General features: G+C 38.7%; 1 protein-coding gene across 2 annotated transcripts in view; it reads left to right on the plus strand.

The window, feature by feature from the left end:
- The window catches only part of MON2 (MON2 homolog, regulator of endosome-to-Golgi trafficking), an 86,458-nt gene that overhangs the window by 58,381 nt on the left and 4,299 nt on the right, over nucleotides 1-23,778 (plus strand). Inside the window, exons 26-33 of one of the 2 annotated variants that reach the window (XM_004582986.2) lie at nucleotides 2,042-2,670; nucleotides 8,885-9,028; nucleotides 9,673-9,690; nucleotides 9,981-10,109; nucleotides 11,689-11,879; nucleotides 15,699-15,759; nucleotides 17,121-17,244; nucleotides 20,375-20,582. In XM_004582986.2, coding sequence (XP_004583043.2) covers nucleotides 2,042-2,670; nucleotides 8,885-9,028; nucleotides 9,673-9,690; nucleotides 9,981-10,109; nucleotides 11,689-11,879; nucleotides 15,699-15,759; nucleotides 17,121-17,244; nucleotides 20,375-20,582 — 1,504 coding nt within the window. The remainder of the gene's footprint in view (nucleotides 1-2,041; nucleotides 2,671-8,884; nucleotides 9,029-9,672; nucleotides 9,691-9,980; nucleotides 10,110-11,688; nucleotides 11,880-15,698; nucleotides 15,760-17,120; nucleotides 17,245-20,374; nucleotides 20,583-23,778) is intronic. The other variant, XM_004582987.4, reaches the window with a different exon arrangement.

A 23,778-nucleotide genomic window follows, 5' to 3' on the forward strand; every position in this document is an offset into this window, starting at 1 on the left:
CTTTGAATATCCTAAATTGGAGATTTGATCACTACTATAGTTGTAGTTTTTCTCCTGACTTTTAAGTTGACATGGTAACAGGCAGAAGTATTTGAACTTTTTATGGTCTTAAAATAGAATTTGTTGGGCTCATCAGCATGGCCTAGTGGCTAAGGTCCTCGCCTTGATCCCATATGGCCGCTGGTTTTAATCCCGGCAGCTCCACTTCTTCTCTATCTCTCCTCCTCTCAGTACATCTGACTTTGTAATAAAAATAAAATAAATCTTTAAAAAAAATAGAATTTGTTAGAATGCTTTTAACAGTTTACTGTAAAGTCTGTATTTTCCTGGTGGCTCAAGTAGTTGGGCCCTTGCCACTCATGTGTAAACCTTAACTGAGGTCGGAGCTTCTAGCTTCTGCCTGCTCTAGTGCTGGCTGTGTAGGCACTGCAGAATGAACCAGTGAATGGGAGCTGTCTGTCCTCTGACCCACATGTTTCAGATTCTGAAAATTTAAGAAAATTGTGCAGCTGTAATATTTTTTATATATGAAAATCTAAAGTTTTTATCAGTTTATTTAAAATATTTATACTTACTAAAAACATGTTTCAGACTGTTACAGTTTCTAAATTTTCCATTGATTTTCAGTGATTAAGAGTGAAAAATGACAGGTCCAGCATTGTGTCAAAACACGTTAAGTTGCTACTTATAAGAGTGCTGCTTCAATTCCTGGCTTTACTGCTTCAGCTCTGCCTCCCTGCTGATGCGCCTGGGGAGCACCGTGATGACCCAAATGTCTGGTACCCTGCCATTAATGTGAGAGACCTGGATGAAATCCTGGCTCTGACTTGGCTGTTGGGAGGCCATTTAGGGAGTGAATCAGTAATGGAAGACTGATTGATCAACCTGTATCTGTCTGTCTGTCTCTCCATGTCACACAAATTCAAATAAAAAAGACAATGTCTTATTTAATTATGAATAATGTTAGATGGATAAGCTGAATATGTTACTGAAAAAATATTGTTTCAGTCATACAATTTTTTTTTTTTTGCCTTTAAGGATTTATTTATTTGTAAGTCAGAAATTCAGAGTTTCTGGGAGAGACAGAAAGAGGAAGTGATCTTGCTTCCAGTGGTTCACTCCTGAGATGGTTTCCACAAAGCCAGGAGCCAGGAGCTTCATCTGTCTCTCCCACGTGAGTTGCAGGGGCCCAAGTCTTTGGACCATCTTCCATTGTTTTTTCACTGACTATTATCAGGAAAGTGAGTCAAAAGTGGAACATATGTGATGTCCTTATGGGATGCTGGCAGTTTTACTCACCACACTACAATGCCAGCCCCTAGTCATAGATTTTTATTCTATTCTTGTTAGGTTAAAGTACTAGGAAATAATATAAACATGTATATGCATGGATGTATCTATCAATCGATACAGATATTGATCGATCGATAGATTTATAAAGTTTCTTTTTTTAGATTTTTTTTTTTTTGTATTGGAAAGGCAGAGTTTACACAGAAGAGAGAGAGAGAAACATCTTCTGTCCACTGATTCAGTCCCCGAGTAGCCACAGTGGCTGTAACTGAAGCCACTAACCAGGAGCCTTCTCCAGGTCTCCTATGTGGTGCAGAGTCCCAAGACCTTGGGCCAGCCTTGTCTGCCTTCCCAAGACACAGCTGGGAGCTAGACGGGAAGTGGAGCAGCTGGGATCAGCACTGGAGCCTATATAGGATCCTGGAGCTTGCAAGGCGAGGACTTTAGCCACTAGACTGCCATGCCGGGCCCTAGAATTTCGTTTTTAAGACCAAAACATTATTTTATATAATTAGTAACCTGTTCTCGGTACCTTTGCTTCTTTAATCTGAAATTTTTTTTCTGAATTTCTGGATTGTAATGATTTAAATTTCACATTGTTAACTACCTTAGTACCTAATCATAATTTTTTTAGATCTGTGGAAACTTAAGCAGAAAAATAAAGCAGATATGCTTTAACTTGTCTGGCATTAAGAGAAATTTTGATCACTTTTATGCTAATAGATTTTACTCTTTGTTCTTTCTAATACAGGGGATTTTTCAAAAGCCTGGGATGTTCTGCTTGACCATATACAATCAGCTGCACTCAGCAAAAACAATGAAGTTTCTCTGGCAGCTCTGAAAAGCTTCCAGGAAATTTTACAGATTGTGTCTCCTGTTCGGGATTCAGAGAAACCAGAGACACCACCTGTTGTTAATGTGCCTGTGCCTGTCCTCATAGGGTCCGTATCAGGTCCTGCCATGAGCAGACCATTTTTAAGAACAGATTCTATTGGTGAAAGACTTGGAAGATACAGTAGTTCGGAGCCACCAGTAGTTACTGATGAGCTTGAAGATTTGAATCTCTGGTGGGCTGCGTGGAATACCTGGTATAGAATTGGATCTGAAAGCACTAAGCCTCCTATTACTTTTGATAAGCTAACTTTTATTCCCAGCCAGCCTTTTCTTACAGCTTTAATTCAGATATTTCCAGCTCTCTACCAACACATAAAAACTGGTTTCAACATGGATGACTTGCAGAAACTGGGAGTGATATTGCACAGTGCTGTCTCAGTCCCAATAAGCTCAGATGCATCTCCTTTCATTCTTCCGTCTTACACTGAAGCAGTTTTGACAAGTTTACAGGAAGCTGTACTTACAGCTTTAGATGTTCTCCAAAAGGTAATTTTACATTAGTGACTGTCTAAGCAATAATGCATGAGGAAGTTTTTAACTTTGGTATATGCGCTATGGAGGAAAAATTCTCAATGACTAAGATTGTTGTATTTATACAAGTGTGTTAAGGTCTAATAATTTTAAAATCTGGTGATTTTCGGCGATTTCTGAAAAGCTAATTCCAGTCTGTTTTGAGTTAACTTTTAAGAAGCTACCTGTATTTTTAGTTTTTTAATGCAACTCTTGTTCTATTTATTTATTTATTTATTTACTTACCTACTTATTTTGGAGATAGATAGTTTCTATCCATTAGTTCGTTCCCCAGATGACGCAGCAATTGGGGGATGAAGGAGAACAAATTAGGGAGCCAGGAACTCAATCCAGGTGTCTCAGGTTCATGCCAAGATCCCAAGTACTTGTGCCATCATGCACTGCCTCCCAGATGCTCATTAGCAGGGAACTAGAATCAAGCACAGAGCTGGTACTCAAACCCAGACACTGTTGGAACAGAAGTGTCCCGGATGGCATATCCACTGCCAGGCTAAACACCTGCCCATACGATTTATTCCTCATAAGAGGATTTAATGTTTGGAGTAGTGACAAAGTGCTTTTTTTATGACGAAGTGCTTTTATGATTATAAAATTAGTAACCAATGGGATTGCATTTTGCTTTTTTTTTCTCATTTGTTCTTAACTTTTGTTTTGAAATTATTTAATAAAAAGGACGAATGGGTAATTTATGGAAGTATTTTATTATAGAAATTTTATTTATTTATCTTTTAAAGATTTATTTCTTTTCATCAAAAAGACAGATTTACCAAGAAAAGGAAAGAAAGATCTACTGTCCACTGGTTCACTTCCAGAATGACTATAGTGGATGGAGATGAGTCAATCTAAAACCAGGAGCCAGGCGCTTCTTCCTATTCTCCCATGTGGGTACAGGGTCCCAAAGGCTTGAACCATCCTCCACTGTTTTATGAGGCTACAAGCAGGGAGCTCAATTAGGAGTAGAGCAGCCAAGATACAAACTGGCACCCATATAGGATCCTGCACTTGGAGGTGGAGGATTAGTTAATTCAGCCCTCACCAACTCCTTGTTACAGAAATTTTAAAGAGATATATTTCTACCCTTATGTATTTTTGATTTACAAAAAAATGTTATTAAAACAGTCAGACTTAAAAATTATTTTTATACATTTATTTTTTATTGCATTTCATTTTATAACAACGTTTCATGGGCTCTGATGCTCCCCCACCCCCTCCCCGTGCCCTTCCCCCATGGTGGATTGCTCCACCTTATTGCAGTATTACAGTTCAAATCTAGTCTTGATTCTTTCATTGGAAGCATGTGCCATGCATAGAGTCCAGTATCTTATTGCCCAGCTGAATTCAACAGTTTCTTGGGGAGACCAACTCTGGTCTGAAGACATAGCTGGCGGAATATCATTCCGACTATTAAATGCCATAACATAACATCAACAACATTTCCAACATTATGGGGTTAATTAACATTGTATTGAGTGACTGATATGTTAGACAATGCGAGTTCTTAACCACATCCTGAGACTACTTCCTTAACATTTTGATTATAGTTTGTATACTACTGGCTTCTATCTACCTTAAATTGGCTATAGGATACCATTCAGCTATCTCATGTCTATTTTCATTTTAGTATTTAGCAGTTTATTGTGTTGAAGCATAATTTTTACTGAACTTGGCAGATTTTAGGGTGATCTAAACTGGCTTATACCTTTAGCAAGGCATGTGACACCCGCTGAGGCATAGAACACTGTTGGGAGGGGTGAGCAGAGAAATCCTCCATACCCTAGTTAGGAGTAGTTTATTTTCGTGTCCTACCTAGTAAGGTATGTGTGAGTCCTCACTGATTGTTTCCTGTCTAGTTCTAAGCTTTCCTAGTTGTTCTCTGTCTATTCTAATTTTTTTGTTGTTGTTGGTTTTATTTTGTGTGTGTGTGTGTGGGGGGGGGCTCCAGGGCGACCCTGATGGTCATTGCAAGAGAGGGTGGGGATCCAGTACTGGAACTAAGCAAGCACCAGAGAAAGCTCCGCTCCCTGGTTTCGGAGGGAGTTTATTGTTCTTCTGTTTCTGTAGACCGCTCAGGGCTCCTGGCTGTTGTTCCGGTGACATTGGGCTCTGCAAGGAGGGATTTGTACTTCTTCTATCCCATATGGGAGATTCAAGTAGGAGTGGATAACCTCAGAGTACTTAGCCTCCAAAGGCACTCCAATTCCCCGTGGTCTCCTTGGCAGTTGGGATGTAGTCCTTGGTGTCCATACTGGTAGTCCTTGGTATCCATACTGGTAGTCCTTGGTGAGGATCCGGAAGTCTCCAGGGTTGGAATACAAGTCTCCTCTTGTCCACCTGCTCCACTCTGGAATCCCCCTTGCTCTGTGCATATGATCTCCTGTTAAGAGGTTGTCAGGGTCGCTCTTCACACCCTCCATGTCTTTGTGGTTTTACTATTGTCTAATGCTGATTCGAGTCTGTTGTCAGTGAGATACCTGTTATGTTCTTGATAGGTTATGCTTTACATCTGCCTCACACATCCCTCCCCCTTACCGAGAAGCATAGGGTCTTAAAATTGCATTAGGTTTTACAGTTCTTTGATGAAGATCATGAGCACAGACTTAAAAATTATTAAGCAAATACAGATGGCAAGCAAGACCAGGTCAAAATTAAAATGTTTTGGACTTTGAAGGAAATTGATAAGTGAGTTTACCACTTACCAAAATAGCAAGCAAAAAATGGCCATTGAACAGCCAGCCATTTTGATAAATTAGCTGAAATTCGGAAAAAATAAACTGAAGCTAGATCATACATGAGTTGTCAGTAGCCATTTATCTAATGCAAAGCATGTTTCATGATTACCTGAATGTATTGTATCCAACTGGAATGATGGCTATTTTCACAGCAAGTATGGTAATGTTTTTGCTACACTATGATACCTCTGAATTGCCTCTGGGGGAAGTCTAGAGGAGCTGCAATCCTTAATGTGTTTAACCCTGATTGCATTGTGCAAGGAAATAGAATGTGGGAAAATGTAAAGTTCAAGGCATCTGGCATTTACAAATATTTGTCATAGAGTTGTGAATTTTCCACAGTTGAGATCAATATAGCTGTTTTTACTATCAGTGGGAATAAAAGTGGCCTGTTCATAATTACTTTTTCCTTCTGGCTGGGCAAACAAGATGAGCTACTTACAGACTGTCCTAGGGGGAATGGAAAAATTAGTGTGTCCAAAAGAAAAAAAAACTCATAGACTTTTGGGATGTTCATAATCTAGAACTGTCATTTAGATATTTGGTTCAAGTTTTTTATATATGTGTAAAGGATAATAAAGAAAAAAACAACAAATTTTTCCAAAACTTTTAAAGGAAAAGAAGAAGCATGTGGTTCAATTTTTTTAAACAACTGAGCTTTCACTGTGAACACTATAATCATTCATCCCATTTATTAGAAATTTACTCTAAACTTTTAATAGCTTTGAAAACATAATACGCCTTCAGCTTGAAACTTAGCAGGCTTTGTTAGTTTATATCAATGTGTGTCCTTTTTGTGTTAGTTTTTATTCTAGCCATTGTGTAATTACTTGTGTGATTACCTGAATGCGTCATAAATTTTAATGTAAGGTCTCCAATAGACCTTTACTATCACCTAACCAGAAAATTGCTGTTAACAAAAGCATTTTGTATTTCCTTCTGCAGTTGTCAGAACAATTTTGCATAGACAGAATTTATTTCATTTTGGGATGTTACACTTAAACTAACATGCTGTCCTGCAAAACATTTAATTGTCCAAAAGCTATTTTCTAAAGGAAAAATTAATTTCTGATCACCTGTTTTTGTTCTAAAGGGGAGCCTTTAGTTGTGCTTCAATACCCATACATTTTTTAGAGTCTCAGAGTCACAGTCTACTCTTAGTTCTCAAATCACCAGTTCTCAGCCAAGTTGCCTTTGTTATGTGTGCTGATGAGTTTTCCAAGTAAGAACAACTCAGAAACACATGGAAAAACTGGAATTTTAATCCTCTTTTTTCTGTATGTGCTTTATGTAAGTTCTGAGGTGAGGAGAGAGCTTGTGTCTCATTGCTGTTTAAACTTAGCGAACTGAGATGACTAAACACCATGTCTCCTCCATCGTGCAGGATGCGGAGTTGTGTTCCAGGAGGTGCCATGACACTGTGTGTGAATGCTGCCTCTTTGCTTTTGTGTAATGAGACCCTGTCCTCTACATAATATAGACAAGTTTCTAAATCTGCTTGTCCTTTAGCTTCCACAAGTATAAAGTAAAAATAATAAATCTACAACTTTTACCTATTAAATGTGGTATTTGTGAAGTATTTAGTATTTGACACAAGGTAAACATTTAGTAAATGTTAATGTTAGTTTGATCATTTTAAATTCCTTGGAAATAGCCTTGGTACATGACGGCTACTGAATCCTTTTTTGTCAAATGAGTTAAATAAAATCTCGAACTGTGTCAAACGTTAGACATAGTTTTTAGACACTGCTCGGAATGTCGAGCACTGGCCCCTCATGTTGGAATGCATGAGTTCAAATTCTGGCTCGAGCCCCAGTTCTAGCTTCCTGTTAATGTACACCCCAGGAGGAAGCGAATGATTGCCCAAGCAGCTGAGTGTCTGCCATCCACAGTGGGCGTCGCTGGCTCCTGGTCCCAGCTCTGGTTGTTGTGGGCCTTTGAGGAGTGAACTAGCAGGTGGAAGCTCCTGTTCTCTGTCTGCTGGTTTGTCTAGTTCTCTGCTTCTCAAATAAATAAATCAATACATTTAAAAAATATATTTTTCTGGGACCAATAAGAAATATTGTCCAGAGTGCTTATTGATTCTTGACTTTTATATTAAAAAAATGTTACCAAAGGCGTCGGAGAGGTTTTTCTGATATACATTCTTTTTTTTTCTTTTTTTTTTTTTTTTGCTTTGCAGGTTTTAAAATTTTATAGTCCGGTTTTTCTCCAGTTCAATTCATATAAATCTTTTATCTTCTTCAGACTTTTGAATATGAAAGAAAAGCCAATAAGAATTTTTTCTTAGATGGAAAAGAAGTGGATCCCATAGCATACATTTTAAGTTCCCAGAATTTTCTTTTTCAGTCAACTAAACTATTAGTTTTGTTTTTATTAGCAGCCATCAGAAAAAGAATATATGAAGTGATTATTCTATGTTATTTCCGAGTAAATTGTTATTATTTTCTTAGGTATCTGCATGGGCTTTTTCTTTCTTTTAAATTTATGGAAAATAAAAGGATCTACTTTGGGCAAGCCAGTTTCTTTTCCACAGTAATTACTGGTTTGTTATAGTAAAAAGATTTTACTTTTTGATTTTGAATAAAATTATATATATTTAGCAACATCAGTCATTAAAAACACATAGTTCTGTTAAAAATTAATGTGTAGATTTGTTTTAGAAACAAGTTTTCATAGAGGGCTGCCTTACTGCTTCCAGCTTTGATTTCTTTAATGGTTTGTTAAACTCAGAGGACCTGGCACGGTGCATACATCATTTTCTCAGCCTGGTAGCAGTTAAAGCCAGTGTCACCTTGGTCAGTGATGCATTCATAATGATCTGATGGCCGTGTGACTGAGCAGAGGATCAGGCTGTCAACTCTTGGAATTGTTGGAGACTTCTCTTTAAGTGCTTGCCCGTAACTCATGTTCCATTGAGAAAAGAGAGCATCTTCTTAACTAATTAACACTTTGTCCGCCCTTCACTTAGCAAAAATAGTTGCAGTATCCTCTGTTGAAAATACTTATGACCAGAAGTGTTTCAGACTCCGATTGTTTTCCAGATTTCTGAATACTTGTGTGTTAGCAAATGAAATATCTTGAGGATATTCATTTATGTTTCCTGTGCACCTTGTGCACATAGTCTGAAGGTGACTTTATATTATATGTAGTGTTGCTTGTATTTTGACTGAGATTCATCATAGTGGATCAGATGTGAAATTTTCCATTTGTGCCTTCCTGTTTGTGCTTAGTTTCTGATTTTGGAGTATTTGGAATTTCAGACTCTCACATTAGGAATGCTCAAGTTTAAAATTCTCCAGAACTTATAACAGATGGTATAATACTTACGTAAGATAGGACAGTCTTTAAGATTCTTTGGTTAAACAAATGCATGTACAGTAAAGAACTTCATAGAGTTTGTGTTATACATTTTAGTGTTCATGTTCTGCTTATTATAGGCCATATGTATAGGACCCGAAAACATGCAGATAATGTATCCAGCCATATTTGACCAGTTGCTGGCCTTTGTAGAATTTTCCTGTAAACCTCCTCAGTATGGACAACTGGAAACAAAGCATATTGCAAATGCAAAATATAATCAGGTAACTTACTCTTTTATTATTTAGTGTGTGGTGTTTCATAGCTTGTAAATCATTCCACTTAATACAGACTTTGAGAAAAAGAAAATTTTTTATTCACGATGAACTTAAGTGTATCTGTTAATAGTTTAAACTGAATAGAAATATTATTTGGGAAACCTTTTCTATGTTCCTTTTCTTCTTTTTGCCCTCCTGCCCTCCCCAACCCCAGCTTTGTTTTCCAAGTGACCCTTCAGGAGGTTTGGCCTTTCGTGTTACTCTAAACAAAACTTTTCATGAAATGAGGTTTCTTCTTCCCTCTTTCTTAGCTTCCCCATCCCACTACAGAGTGACTTCTACATCCCTAAAGCTAATCGTCACAAAAATAGAAACATCTATAATGTAAGATGAGGAAATTTATGCTAAAGAAGTTGTCCACTGCTGGTGTGAAATTTAGTTGGATTTTACATGAAAGATTTTTGTAGCCACAGATGGCAAAATTTTAACTGCGTTTTGGCTTAGGAAAAAGTAAATTTCAAAATGCATGCACATGCTTATTTTGTTCACTCAACATAAAAATTAAAATTTTATATCAACAGAGAAGTAGTTTCAATATGTATTAACTTTTCTTATTCTATTTGTCTTGCAACACAATGGAATCACAATAGATCCAACTATTTGCACCGGTGAGTTAAATTTCCTGAAATTGTCCTAACCTATTGGCAACAAATACAGTTACATCTTTCCCAGTTTTTGATAGAATGCTATATATGCTTTTCCCAGTAGTTTTAATTTTTGCCTCGCTGAAAATGACTTTTTCATGGTGTACATATCTCCTGGAAAACTTTGCATGCACTCTAATATGATCTAAAAACCAAGGCCTGAACTTTAGGACAAAGATGCTTCCTCCTTGAAACAGTGTGATTTCCTTTAGTCCTATTTGTTTTTAGCTCTATTTGATTATATTGTTTTCTAGGCCGAATGGGTAGCCTTGAATTATGTACCATTTGCTGAGAGATCTTTAGAAGTAGTTGTGGATTTATACCAAAAAACAGCCTGTCACAAAGCAGTGGTGAATGAGAAAGTACTACAGAACATTATTAAGGTATCTCTTCATTTCTGTCTTTCATTTGATGATGATAGTGTTACTGAAATTACACTTTAGGTAATACATTATCACTGGGATAAATGTAAAATGTAATTTGTATTTATAGTTACTTTTGTGCATTTGTAGATTGTATTTAACAAGTCAGTTTTCTAAAGTGTGAGGTACTTTTAATGAGGAATATTTGAAAGTAAGCATATAGGTTTCTTAAATATTGCCTCATGAGATAGTGAGGATCTTGTTATGGATGGAACATTTCATCATGCCTAAATAGTGAGAGATGAGTAAAATGTTAGTTCTCTGCCAACAGTGAAAAAGTGTCAGAGGGATTTTGGCAAGAACAAACAGAAATAGGCCCAGCATGGTAGCCTAGTGGCTAAATCCTAGCCTTGCAACCACTGGGATCTTATATGGTTCCAGCTGTTCCACTTCCCATCCAGCTCCCTGCTTGTAGCCTGGGAAAACAGTAGAAGTTGGCCCCAAACCTTGGGACCCTACACCCATGCGGAAGACCTGAAAGAAGCTCCTGGCTCATGGCTTTGTATTTGCCTATCTCCAGCTTAAAAAAAAAAAAGAAGAAGAAAAATAGAAGTGATTCTAAAGGAGGAAGAGTTTTCCATGTATAAAGAGGGAAAGAGGCATTTTTGAAAACCAGCAAAGTAAAACATCATAGTATATTTTCAGGAAATATTGAAAAATTACAGGACCTAGAATGAGCCTGAAAAAAGTACACACACACAATTTGGGATGTTCATTGTATTTGTACTCAGTGATAATGTGAATATGGAATATACTGGGTTTAATATTCTTGAATTATGGATTTATTTCTTCTGTGTTTCTCAGACTGGAATTTCTATGTAAAAGCAGCATTTGTATTCTACTGCAAATTATTTCCCAATTTATTGATGCATGGGGATAAATCATTATGATAAATTGATTAGTCTAGGAGGCCTTTATGACCACCAAATTAGTTTTGTATGAGTAGACGTCCCTACTTTTGAGGTGGAGAAGTTAGAAAGATAGGTCTCAACATGTTAGTGGTGATCTGTAGCTCAGGGTCGCTGCTCCTATACCCTCAGTGATGAGAGATACAATCATCTTCTTAAATAATACGTTTCCCTGAAACTCTTGAAAAGGGAAATAAAACACATCAAAATGTTAGACTAGAATATGAAAGCCAGAAAATTTTAGAGATTTTGCTAACCATTAATAGAAAAAATATTACTATTAACCTCTGGGATGGGATCTCCTCAGTAGAATTACTTCCTGCTAGAATTGCAGCACAATTTTCTAGTTCTGTAATATCAAATTGAGAAAAGCTGTAATAAATAAATTTCTTACCCTTTTCAGATAATATCCCTGTTTTTTATATCATAAAAAGTGAGGGTAAAAATATTTGTTCAGTGTCACTATTTGGAAGATGGAGACAGGAATTAATATCTTTTTAGAAGATAGGATTTGGAGGCCATGTCTGAGAAACACCTGGCCATTATTTTTTTCTCTCTGCCTTAATGTTTTTTGTAATAAAATTGTGTGCCGATACTTTTTTTGTAACTATCTTAAACCATCTTATTTTCAGACTCTTAGGGTTCCTCTTAGTTTGAAGTACTCCTGCCCCTCTGAAAGCACATGGAAACTGGCAGTGTCTTCTCTCCTCAAAGTCCTTTCTATTGGGCTACCTGTTGCCCGTCAGCATGCTTCTTCTGGAAAGTTTGATACTATGTGGCCAGAACTAGCCAATACTTTTGAAGACTTTCTGTTTACTAAAAGGTCAGTTCATTCATTTTTTAAAATTAACATTTTAAAATTTCAAGAAGTAGCCTATTATTTGTACAGTTGCTCTAAAACTAGTTTTTGCTTTTAGTCATTATCAAAGTAATTGATTATTAAGATTGAGGATTATTACACAGAATAAGGCTGGATTAGCTGTATTTTAGTTCCATTTTCTATAAGCAGTGGAAGGTGTTGCTCTTCACAGTATTTCTGCTTGTAAAGCAGGAATCTTACATAGAAGACCCATTTGAATGCATCATAATTAAGGAACCATGATTTCAACTTAGTGAAACGCAAGAGTTTTTAAATTCTGACCTTTGAAATTACATAAGGAAAAGTTTCTAGAAAATCAGGATCTTTTATGTTGAAACGTTTATAAAATGTTTAACATAATTCACACTTTAAAGCCATTGATAACTATGCCGTTGATATTTCCTAATTTTCTGGTCTGCAAGCTGCTTTGGCAAGGCAGTACAATAAACAGAAAATACAGATAGAGTCAGAGTCAATATAAAGAAGAGATAGGCTTTGGATATCACTGAAGGCTATAGTAAGTAGTAAATTTAGGGAAAAGAAAAGTATGAACTTGAAAAAAAAATCAGCAAATACTACGTAATGGAAAGCACCTATTCACCCAGAAACTTGTACACCATTGTTCATAGTAGCTTTATTTATAGGAGCCAAAACATACCCATCACCTGATGGATAAATTGAGTGTGACATATGCATTCAGTGGAATGCTTCAGCCATAAAAAAGAATAAAGCACTGAGGCATGCTGTAACATGGATGAACTTTCACAACATTACACGTAGGAGAAGTCAGGGGGGAAAAAAGGCCACATGTTGTATATTCTGATTCATGTGATAAAAACAGAATATGCCAATCCACAGAGCCAAAGTACATTAATAGTCCTCAGGGAGAGAGAGGACTGGGGAAACGGCAAGTCACTGCTAACAAGCACAACGTTTCTCTGAGGATGATGCAAATGGTCTAGATTAGGGATGATGTGGTAGCTCCACAGGCTAATCCTCTGCCTGCAAGCACCAGCATCCTGTATGGACGCCACTTGTGTCCTGGCTGCTGCACTTCCAATCCAGCTGTCTGCTTCTGGCCTGGGAAAGCACCAGACGATCCTGCTCCCACGTGGGAGACCCAAGAAAAGCTCCTGGCTTTAGATCAGTTTAACTCTGGCCATCGCAGCCAACTGGGGGGAGTGAACAAGTGGATTCAAGATCTTTCTCTCTGCTTCTCCTCTCTGTAAATCTGCCTTTCCAACAAAAATAAATACATAAAAGTTACAAATTAGAAATGATAGCGATGATCCAACTTTATGAATATAATGAAAACTGCTAAATTATACTCTTTAAATATGCTAGAGAACTGATAAAAATATGCTTTATCAATTTTAATATTTTAGATGAAAAATTTATAAAAAGTTTTTAGAATTACCACTATACTCTTCAAGTTTAGAGAATTTAAGTATGTTGTATGTCTTGTATTAGCATTATAGGCCTCATGCCTTAAAAATCTTAGATTAATTTTGTTAATCATTAGCATTCTAAAAAAAGAGTTATTTAATTTGAAAGAGTTACAGTGTCAGGGTGAGACACAGAGAGATCTATTACTTGCTCGGCCCACAGGTGACCGCATCAGCTAGTGTCAGGTTAACCAAAGGCAGAAGCTTCCCTGAGTCTCCAGTATGGGCAGTGGGGCCCCAAACATCTCAGCTCTGCTTTTCCCAGGCCCTAAGCTGGAGCAGGATCAGATGTAGAGCACCTGGGACGCAGACCCGCACACACAGGGGATGTTGGTATTGCAGGTGATGGCTTTACCTGCTACACATCAGTCATAAACATTTTAAAAACTTCAGAAGTGTTTTTGATATATTCTGTTAATGGTTCTAGGATCAAGATACTTAACATTTGCATGCTTGAATATTTACTTTATAAATCACAAGGATTAAGAGAAGTGAGCTTCTCAGTTTGTAGTTTTGTATGTCACTCTTGGCTCTTCCATAAACTCTTTAACGATTCAGTTCACTGCTTCTAATGTACAATCAAAAAAGCCTTAACAGTATGACCGTGTGTTTCATGTGATTCTTATTTTTGTTGGCGGCCAATCCATTCTTTTGAGCATCATCACAACTCTTCCAATGTCAGTCACTAAAGACTTATTTCTTGGTTGTAAGTTAAGAATAGAAGATGCTTTCTTTGATTTTAGTGCTTCTGAAATTCCTGCCTCTGCTTCACATTTGGGTATCTATGTGAAATAATTCCGTTAGGTCCCAATAAAAAATTAGTTTGACTTGGACACTAGAATGTAAATTCCATTAAGCAGGAATTCAGTCTATTTTGCTCACAATTAAATTTTGAATATCAAAAATAAAACGCCTCTTACAAAGTAGCAGTAATCAGTAAGCATCTATTTAATGAAAATTGCTCAAATGAAGTGGGCCTGTTGTACAGACACATGTTGATACAGCCCTAGAAACAATACTGTAAACCTCTGAACCTAAATATGCTAATACTGCTTTGCCATCTAGAATGTAGTGATAACATGATATAGGCTTACATATCAGATAAATCTTGGTTGAAATGGCCTTGGGCCCGGTACAGTGGCATAGTGGCAAAAGTCCTCACATTGAATGATTAAATGTGCTGGGACCCCTAATGGGCGCCAGTTCTAATCCTAGCAGCCCTGCTTCCCATCCAGATCCCTGCCTGTGGCCTGAGAAAGTAGTTGAGGGCAGCCCAAAGCCTTGGGACCTTACACCTGCTTGAGAGACTCAGAGGAAGTTCCTGGCTCCTGGCTTGGGGTGGGCGCAGCTCTGGCCGTTGCGGCTCACTTGGGGAGTGACTCATCAGATGGAAGATCTTCATCTCTGTCTCTCCTCTCTGTATATCTGATTTTGCAATAGAAATAAAATAAATCTTTAAAAAAAAAAGAAATTATGGCCTTGCCATTTACTTGCAGTGTGTTCAGGGGACATGTTAAGCATTGTGAGCTTCAGTTATTCCCTTCTGTGAACTCCATAATAACGATAATAGTAATAATAATAAGGATAATAATAATAATAATAATAAATAGTTACTGTATGGGATTCCTGTGGGAACATATTAGATTAATACAAATAAAGCTGTTACTACCATGGCCTACTTCTCTAGTTTTAACTGCCATCATTATCATAATAATTATTGCCATCCTGTTCTCAGAAGTTTTTCAATGCTTAATTCTTTGCCATTTTGAAAGTTTATGACTATTTACTAATTCTTATTATGAGCTACAAAGTCTGGTGGCTCTACATGTGTTCTCTTAGAGCTGTGGATTGTCCCTGTCCTTTCTGGAACAGTTTTTGAACGACTTCCATTCTTTACAGATATTCTGTATTGTAAAGATGTATTAATACACAGTATTTATTAAACGATTAACGGTCTGTCTCTAAGCAACTAGTTTGGGTTCTGTTAAGTCACTGCTACTGTAAGTGAATTCAGGTAATATCACAATGATAATTTTTCCTGTAGCTGAAGATCAGATAGTATCTTCACCTTTGCTTAATCAGAGTGTTGAAAGAAGTTTCGTTCTACTGATTTTATGTAATTCAAGCATTTTTGTGGTTCAGTTTCATGTTTGCAGTTTAGCATTTTCATTTTATGGTAAGAAATTTAGTGAAAAATAATATTCATTTAAAGAAATGCTAATCTCCAGCCTGGATGGAAATATGTTTGTCATGTTAGTGTTGTTTATCTGTCTCTGTTTGTGTTTCTAAGGAATATTTTATCCTAAAACTCAAGTGTTTACCTTTATTCATTTTTTAGCATACCTCCAGATAATCTTTCTATTCAAGAATTTCAAAGAAATGAAAGTATTGATGTTGAGGTGAGGAAAACATTTGAAACGTTTTTCTGTGATTATGTGTGAAAATCAAGCAATAAAAATTTGTTGAAAATGTGAAATTGCTAAGAGTATAAGTGATATAGTAAGCATGAGTTTTATTATAGTGAAATTGCAAAAATGACTTTCTTAAGATTTTGCTACGCGAAACTGGCAGTGACTCATAACTGGAGAACTATTAACTCCACTTGAGCACATATCTCAGAGCATGCCCCACATATGGGACTTGGGGTGGGCGGGAAACCGGGTGGGGCTTCTCCCTCAATATCCCCTTTTACCTCAGATACATGATGGAAACAATATGGACATAATAGCATTGCCCACCTCCCTATCCCCCTGAACCTTTTTTTTTTTTTTTTTTTCCTTCTCTTTCTTGATTTTCCTTCAACTATAGTTAACTATGTAAAGATTGTCAACAACAATACAATAAAATGGATTATATAAAAAAAAAAAAAAAGACAAAAAAAAAAAAGATTTTGCTACATGCTTATAGTCTAGATACTTAGTTGTATTCACTAAATAAGTTTATAAAAGTTGTTTCTACAGAAATAAATCAGTCAGCTAGTGGAGCTGTACTTGAGGTTTTGCTGTTTAGCAAAACCAGTTCAAATTAGTCCATAAGTTGTTTGGAGTTTTTTCAGTTTTCAACTAGCTGTGTATAGAGACTGTGGAATTCTTATAGCAACTGGTGATTTTTAAAGAAAATTTTCAAGATTATCAATAGGATTGAATATAACCAGATACTTTGATTATGGCTGTTTGTTGGTGATGGTGGTTTTGATTTTTTAATTGGGATAGTGACCAGCATCAGATTAACTGCAGTTTGCTTTTGGGAAGCGGAGACATTGTGTTACGCGTACAAATTGTTGCCTATTTTATGCAGCTACTGTGATAAAGGTCTTGTGAACTTTTCCTTAGAGAACAACGTTACACACTATGAATCAGAAATAGGCTATTTGACAAAAATGAATATAGTTTGATTTCTCATCTTAGTTTCTGGTTATACACAAGTCATTTAAATCTTGCCCTCAGTCCTGCTTTGAGTTCCTTATTGTAACATGGCTAAGTTTCATATGCTGACTGTGCTTTTCTGTAGTGCTATTTTCAGTTGTGAATATTAACATTTATGAATGTGGTGGCACAGTAAGCAGTTACAATATTATTTTTTACTAAAATATATGAGGAAAACAGACTAATAGTCATTCTGTGCATGAACATTAAAATACATGTTTCTGTCGAGAATGCTTTGACTTTTTTAAAAAGCACAATTTAAGTTTTATGCTATGAATTTTGAGTCACTCAGTCTTTCACGAAAAATGTATTTGAATGTGTGTCTTTTATTTTAGGTAGTCCAGCTCATTAGCACTGAAATCCTACCTTACGCCAATTTTATTCCTAAGGAATTTGTTGGTCAGATAATGACTATGCTTAACAAGGGCTCAATACATTCTCAGTCCTCTTCATTTACAGGTATGTTTTAATGATTTCGGGCAGAGGTTTAGAAAGTATTGATGTACTGCTGAAGAAATTGCCATAGAAATGTTCAATTCTGGGCTTATAGTAAATGTGGATTGAAGAATGGTGCAGCATTTTTTACTTATTTTCAAAGATTTGTCAATTTGAAAGAATAATAGAGAAAGAGGAGGGGGGACAGGAAAGAGAAAGGGAGTGAGAGACGCGTGCTCTAGCCCCGGACTCCATCTCTGCCTGAGCACACTCGCCGGGGCTGGCTCGGCTGAGGCAAGGAGCCAGCAGTTTCTTCCAGGTCGCCCATGCGGGTGGCTGCAACTTGAAGGTGCTGGATGATTTCTTTATTCTAAACCATTTTTCCTTCTATTATACGGTGGCATTTATCTTCACAGAAAGGTTGTGAGAAGTGAAATAATATTCTAAAGCAGTATTTTCTGCATAGTAGGCATTCACTAGATATTACTTTAACAAATGTTAAGGCACTTTGTTATTTTTTCTTAAAAGACTCTATGTATGTATAGCCCTAAGAAGTTATTCATATTTTCATTTCAATTATTATAAAACTGATATGCTGAGTAGTTAGCCCAATTATTAGGTAGCAGAATAAACACTCATTTCTTTCTATATGATATTGCTTTCCAATTATCCATGACTTGACAAGACTCGTAACTTACATGAGCCTTTGGAGACTTCAGTGGATTCCATAAGTGTTTCTAACTTAGGAGTTAAACTTTGCAAATATGGCTATATAACATAATATTCACACATCTATTTTATTGAACTTATGGTTGTAAATTACATTGCTTTTTTAAAGGTTTATTATTTTTTTATGGGAAAGACATATACAGAGAGAAGAGATACAGAGAGAATGACATTGCATTCGCTGGTTCACTCCCCAGATGGTTTCCCACCAAGTGGTCAAAACAGCTAAAGCTAAGCCAATCCGAAGCCAGGAACTTCTTCCAGGTATCCCACACAGGTGCAGGGACCCAAGTCTCTATACCTTTCCCAGGCCATCAGCAGGGAGCTGGATGGGAAGTAGAGGAGCCAGGATACAACTGGCACCCATATGGGATCCTGGTGCATGTAAGACAAGACTTTAGACATTAGGCTATCGTACCGGGAAAACCATCCATGTTTTTAATCCTCAAAATTCACTAGAATGGAGACTAACTATTATTTTGTGTGGAGCAATGAAAATAGAATTTATGTACACAGTTGACCACTAGATGTCTCTCAAACTGCTTACTTGCATTAGCTCATTTTTTTTTTAAAGATTTATTTATTTTTATTACAAAGTCAGATATACAGAGAGGAGAGACAGAGAGGAAGATCTTCCATCAATGATTCACTCCCCAAGTGAGCTGCAACGGGCCGGTGCTGCGCCGATCGGAAGCCAGGAACCAGGAACCTCTTCCAGGTCTCGCACATGGGTGCAGGGTCCCAAAGCTTTGGGCCGTCCTCAACTGCTTTCCCAGGCACAGGCAGGGAGCTGGATGGGAAGTGGAGCTGCCGGGATTAGAACCGGCGACCATAAGGGATCCCCGTGCGTTCAAGGTGAGGACTTTAGCAGCTAAGCCACACCGCCAGGCCCCCCAACTGCTCTCTTTACGGTTTCCTGCTGATGTTCCTGAGCAGGCACCAGGAGATGGTACAAGTCCTGGGCCCCTGCCACCATGACTTAGACTGTGATGGAGCTCCTGGCTGCTGGAGCCCTGGTGGGGAGAATCAGTGGCTGGATGATCTGTACTTCCTTCGCTGTCTCCCTTGATCCCCATGCCCTGCAATAACTCTGCCTTGTAAATAAATAAATAAATCTTTACAATAAAATATGGGAGAAGAAATTATCAAATAAACTGAAGAGTAAAACTTCAAATTAAAAATGATCCATTAGTTTTCACAAAGCAGTAAAAGAAAAAAGAAACTCACAGTAACACGTCATAATGAAACATTCAGGAAGAAAGAAAAAAAAGCCAAACTTTGCTATCAGATGACACTAGGATTTTCAGTGACAGCACAGGGTGCTAAGAAACATTGAAGCAGTGGTTTCAGAATTAGAAATGAGAAGGGTTTTTTTCACGTGGAGTTTCCTATCCAGGCACTCCATTGAGTGTTGACTTTAGAACACTTATTCTCAACTTTGTGCATGTATCATTTATCATCAGTTGGAACGCAGTCAGTCACTGAGTCATACTTCCAAAGGCGTCTGATTCAGTACGACTCAAGCATGGCATGAGAATTCACCTTTCGAAAATGTTTCTTGTATATTTTCATCCACTCTAAAGGAAGAGTAACAGAAAACAAGCTTCCATCCACTGCTTTGCTCAATAATGCCATCGGCAGATGGGATTAGGAGCCCTAGCCCCCTAGGTATGTGGCGAAGGCCTAAGCATCCAGGGCATTCGTCTTCTCTGCCTCCACGTGTGCATTCACAGATAGCTGGATCAGCAGTGGAGTAGCCAGGACCTAAAACTGCCATACGGGATGTTGGTGTGCTAAGCCCACTGCACCACAACGCCTGCCGCGGAGTTCACACTGCTGGAGAAGTTCCCGGGTGACGTGCATGCTGTTGGCAATCACACTTTGTACTGCAGCAAAATAGCGACGTTTTCGGAAGTTTAACAGCTCAGAAGCTTCATCATCCTTCTTTCTTAGGAAGCTGCTTCAGAACATGCTCCTTAAAAACAAAGAGTAAATCAAGAAAAGGGAAGCCTTGGGGTCTAGGAGATGAGACAGAACGGAATCGGTTCCCAGCGTAGTGCCAAAGAGAATTCCAGGATAAAGCAGACAACTTATCTAAATGCTCACTAGTCCAGATACAGTGATCTTGTTCTGGAACAGATGTTGCCAGGAGAGAGGAGTAAAGGAAAAGAATGAACAAATTTGCCATGCAGACAATTGTTAAGTATTTTATAGTATTGTGGAAGGGTACAGATAAGCCAAAACAGAAAACTGTTGATGGAGATGGACAGGTTTTGCCTTGTTTTTGAACCTATGAAGGGGGAAATTAATTCATAACTTCTTCCTAGATATCTTCGGTCAAACTGATGAATTTTTCCTCTTAGTTGACTGGAGTTGTTAAAGCGCACTAATTTAACCTGTATTGACCATCAACACTTTTGTTTTACAGAAGCAGAGATTGATATTCGTTTAAGAGAAGAATTTTCTAAGATGTGTTTTGAAACATTGCTCCAGTTTTCCTTCAGTAATAAAGTCACAACACCGCAAGAGGGCTACATCTCCCGGATGGCCCTCTCAGTGCTCTTAAAAAGGTCTCAGGACGTGCTACATCGCTATATAGAGGATGAAAGATTAAGCGGCAAATGCCCTCTTCCCAGGTGTGTGTTCTTCATATCAATCAGTAAAACATTGTCTTTTTGTTATTACATAGATATGCACTGATGTCATTTAGAATAGAGAAACCTCTGAAAGCCAGGTATTGGGTCCAGCCTTATCACACAGCAGGTAAGACCACCACATGTGACGCCAGCATCTGATATGGGTGCTAGTTCTTGTCCCTGTTAACTCTGTTTCTGATCCACCTCTGCTAATGTCCTGGGAGAAGCAGCCAAAGATGGCCCAAATAAAATGTCCCCCATTATCCACATGGGAGACCTTAATAAAGCTCCTGGCTTCGGCATCAACTAGCCCTGGCCATTGTAACCATCTTAGGACCAAACCGCTAGATGGAAGCTCTTTTCTTTTCCTTTCTTTTCTTTTCTTTTCTTTTCTTTTCTTTTCTTTTCTTTTCTTTTCTTTTCTTTTCTTTTCCTTGCTTTTCTTTTCTCTTCTCTTTTCTTTCTTTCTTTCTGATTTATTTATTTATTTAGTTTGGAATGTCTGATTTATTTATTTTTATTGGAAAAATTTACAGAGAGAAGGAGAGACAAAGATCTTCCATCTGTGGTTCGCAAGTGGCTGCAATGGCTGCAGCTAAGCCGATCTGAACCCAGGAGCTGCTTCTGGGTCTCCCGGTGGATGCAGATTCCCAGGCTTTGGACTGTCCTCGACTGCTTTCCCAGGCCACAAGCAGGGAGCTGGATGGGAAGTGGAGCTGCCAGGATTAGAATCAGCACCCATATGGGATCCCGGTGCGTTCAGGGCGAGGACTTTAGCCGCTAGGCCAAGCCGCCGGGCCCAAAAAGAAATCTTTAAAAAAAATTTATTGATTTATTTCAGAGTCAAAGTTTGAGGGACAGGGCCCGGTGCAATAGCCTAGTGGCTAAAGTGCCTTGCATGTGCCGGGATCCCAAATGGGCGCCATTCTGTGTACTGACTGCTCCACTTCCCATCCAGCTCCCTGCTTGTGGCCTGGGAAAGCAGTCGAGGACGGCCCAATGCATTGGGACCCTGCACCCATGTGGGAGACCCGGAAGAGGTTCCTGGTTCCCGGCTTCGGATTGGCGCGCACCGGCCCGTTGCGGCTCACTTGGGGAGTGAATCATCGGACGGAAGATCTTCCTCTCTGTCTCTCCTCCTCTGTGTATATCTGACTTTGTAATAAAAACAAAAAATCTTTAAAAAAAAAAGATTTCTTTTTATTAGAAAGTCAGATTTACAGAGAGAAAGAGGGACAGAGAGAAAGATGTTGCATCCACTGGTTCATTTCCCTAGTGCCGCAACAGCCAGAGCTGAGCAAATCCAAAGCCAGAAGCTACAAGCTTCTTTCAGATCTCCCATGCAGACACAGGTTCCCAAGGCTTTGGACCATCCTCTATTGTCTTCCCAGTCTACAAGCAGGGAGCTGGAGGGAGATAGAGCAACTGGAGTACAAACCAGTGCCCATATGGCATCCTGGCACATAAAGGCTAGGATTTTAGCACTAGGCTGCCATGATGGGTCCAATAAGTAAGTCTTTTAAAACTAAGTAGTTTAAATTAGTGATCCAGTAACCTGAGTCTGTTTGTAATTTTTTAATCAAATACCATGTATTCATTAATCATATGTATATATTTTGAAAAATTACTTTTCCTGAAAGGCATAGTGACAGAAATATCTTCCAGCTACCGGGTTACTCTCCAGATGGCAATAAAAGTGGTAAGTGGGCCAAATTGAAGCCAGGAGCCCAGAATACTGGGTGTTCCGCCTGGGTTTCCAGTGCCCAAGGACTTGGCAATGTTCTGTTGCTTTCCAGGCACATCAGCAGGAGCTGCACTGGAGGCAGAGCAGCTGAGACTGGTACTTGCTCCCCAGAACAACATGCTACTAGCACAAGCAGTGGCTGAAATCCATGTGCTGCTAGTGCAGGCCTGTTGTAGAGACATTTATGTGTTTATAGTGGGATAGTTTTTAACAATTTTTAAACATTTACTAATTTATTTGGAAAGTAGAGTTAGAAAGGGAGGGAGGGGAACACTGGTTTACTACCAAATGGCTACAATGGCCAGAACTGGTTCAGTCTGATGCCAGCAGATAAGTGCTTCTTCTGGGTCTCCCACATGGTGCAGGAACCCAAGGGCTTGGACCATCTTACACTGCTTTTCCAGGCACATTAGCAGGAAGCTGGATCGGTGGTGGAGCACCAGCTGTGACTTGAACCGGCATCCATATGGGATGCTGTTATCAGTTCTCTGAATAAACATTGTGGATCTCTGTGAACATTAGCAGGAAGCTGAAATTGAAAGAATAGCCAAGACTCAAACCCAGATGTTCCAGATGTGAAATGTATGTGTTGTAAGTGACATCTTAACGCCTGTGCTACTCACCGACTCCTGAGTTTTTGTTTTGTAAGATTTTGAAGTTGGCAGCCAATTAAGCCGCTACTTGGAATGCTGACATCCTACATCTGTGTCAGTCTGAGTCCTGGCTCCTCTGCCTCTGATCCTCTTTCCTTCTTTTTGTTTTTTTAAGACTTATTTATTTTTATTGCAAAGTCAGATATACAGAGAGGAGGAGAGAGAGAGGAAGATCTTCCATCCAATGATTCACTCCCCAAGCGGACTGCAATGGCTGGAGCTGAGCTGATCCAGAGCCAGGCCAGGAACTTGCTCCAGGTCTCGCACACGAGTGCAGGGTCCCAAGGCTTTGGGCCGTCCTCAACTGCTTTCCCAGGCCACAGGCAGGGAGCTGGATGGGTAGCGGTGCTGCTGGGATTAGAATCAACACCCATATGGGATCCCGGAGCGTTCAAGGCAAGGACTTTAGCCACTAGGCCACCACTCCGGGCACATTTGTTTTTTCCTTCTAACGCTTTATGGGAGGCAGCTGATAAAGACCCAAGTGCTTAGAACCCTGTCAACACGTGAGTGACCCAGAAGTTGAGAATCCTGCCTTCTGCCTGGCTCAGCTGTGACTTTTGTGTTTGGGAAGAAAACCAGGGGATGGAAGCCCTCTCTCTTCCTGTGTTTGTCTGCCTTATAAGTAAATGATGATAAATAAACTTAAAATTTAAAAATTAGGGGCCCAGCACGATGTCTCTGTGGCTGAATCCTCCCCTTGTATGCGCCGGGATCACATATAGCCACCGGTCCATGTCCCAGCTGTTCACTTCCCATCCATCTCGCTGCCTATTGCTTGGGAAAGCAGTGGAGGATG

Source organism: Ochotona princeps, chromosome 15 (assembly GCF_030435755.1).
Source record: "Ochotona princeps isolate mOchPri1 chromosome 15, mOchPri1.hap1, whole genome shotgun sequence".
NCBI classification, from domain to species: domain Eukaryota; kingdom Metazoa; phylum Chordata; class Mammalia; order Lagomorpha; family Ochotonidae; genus Ochotona; species Ochotona princeps.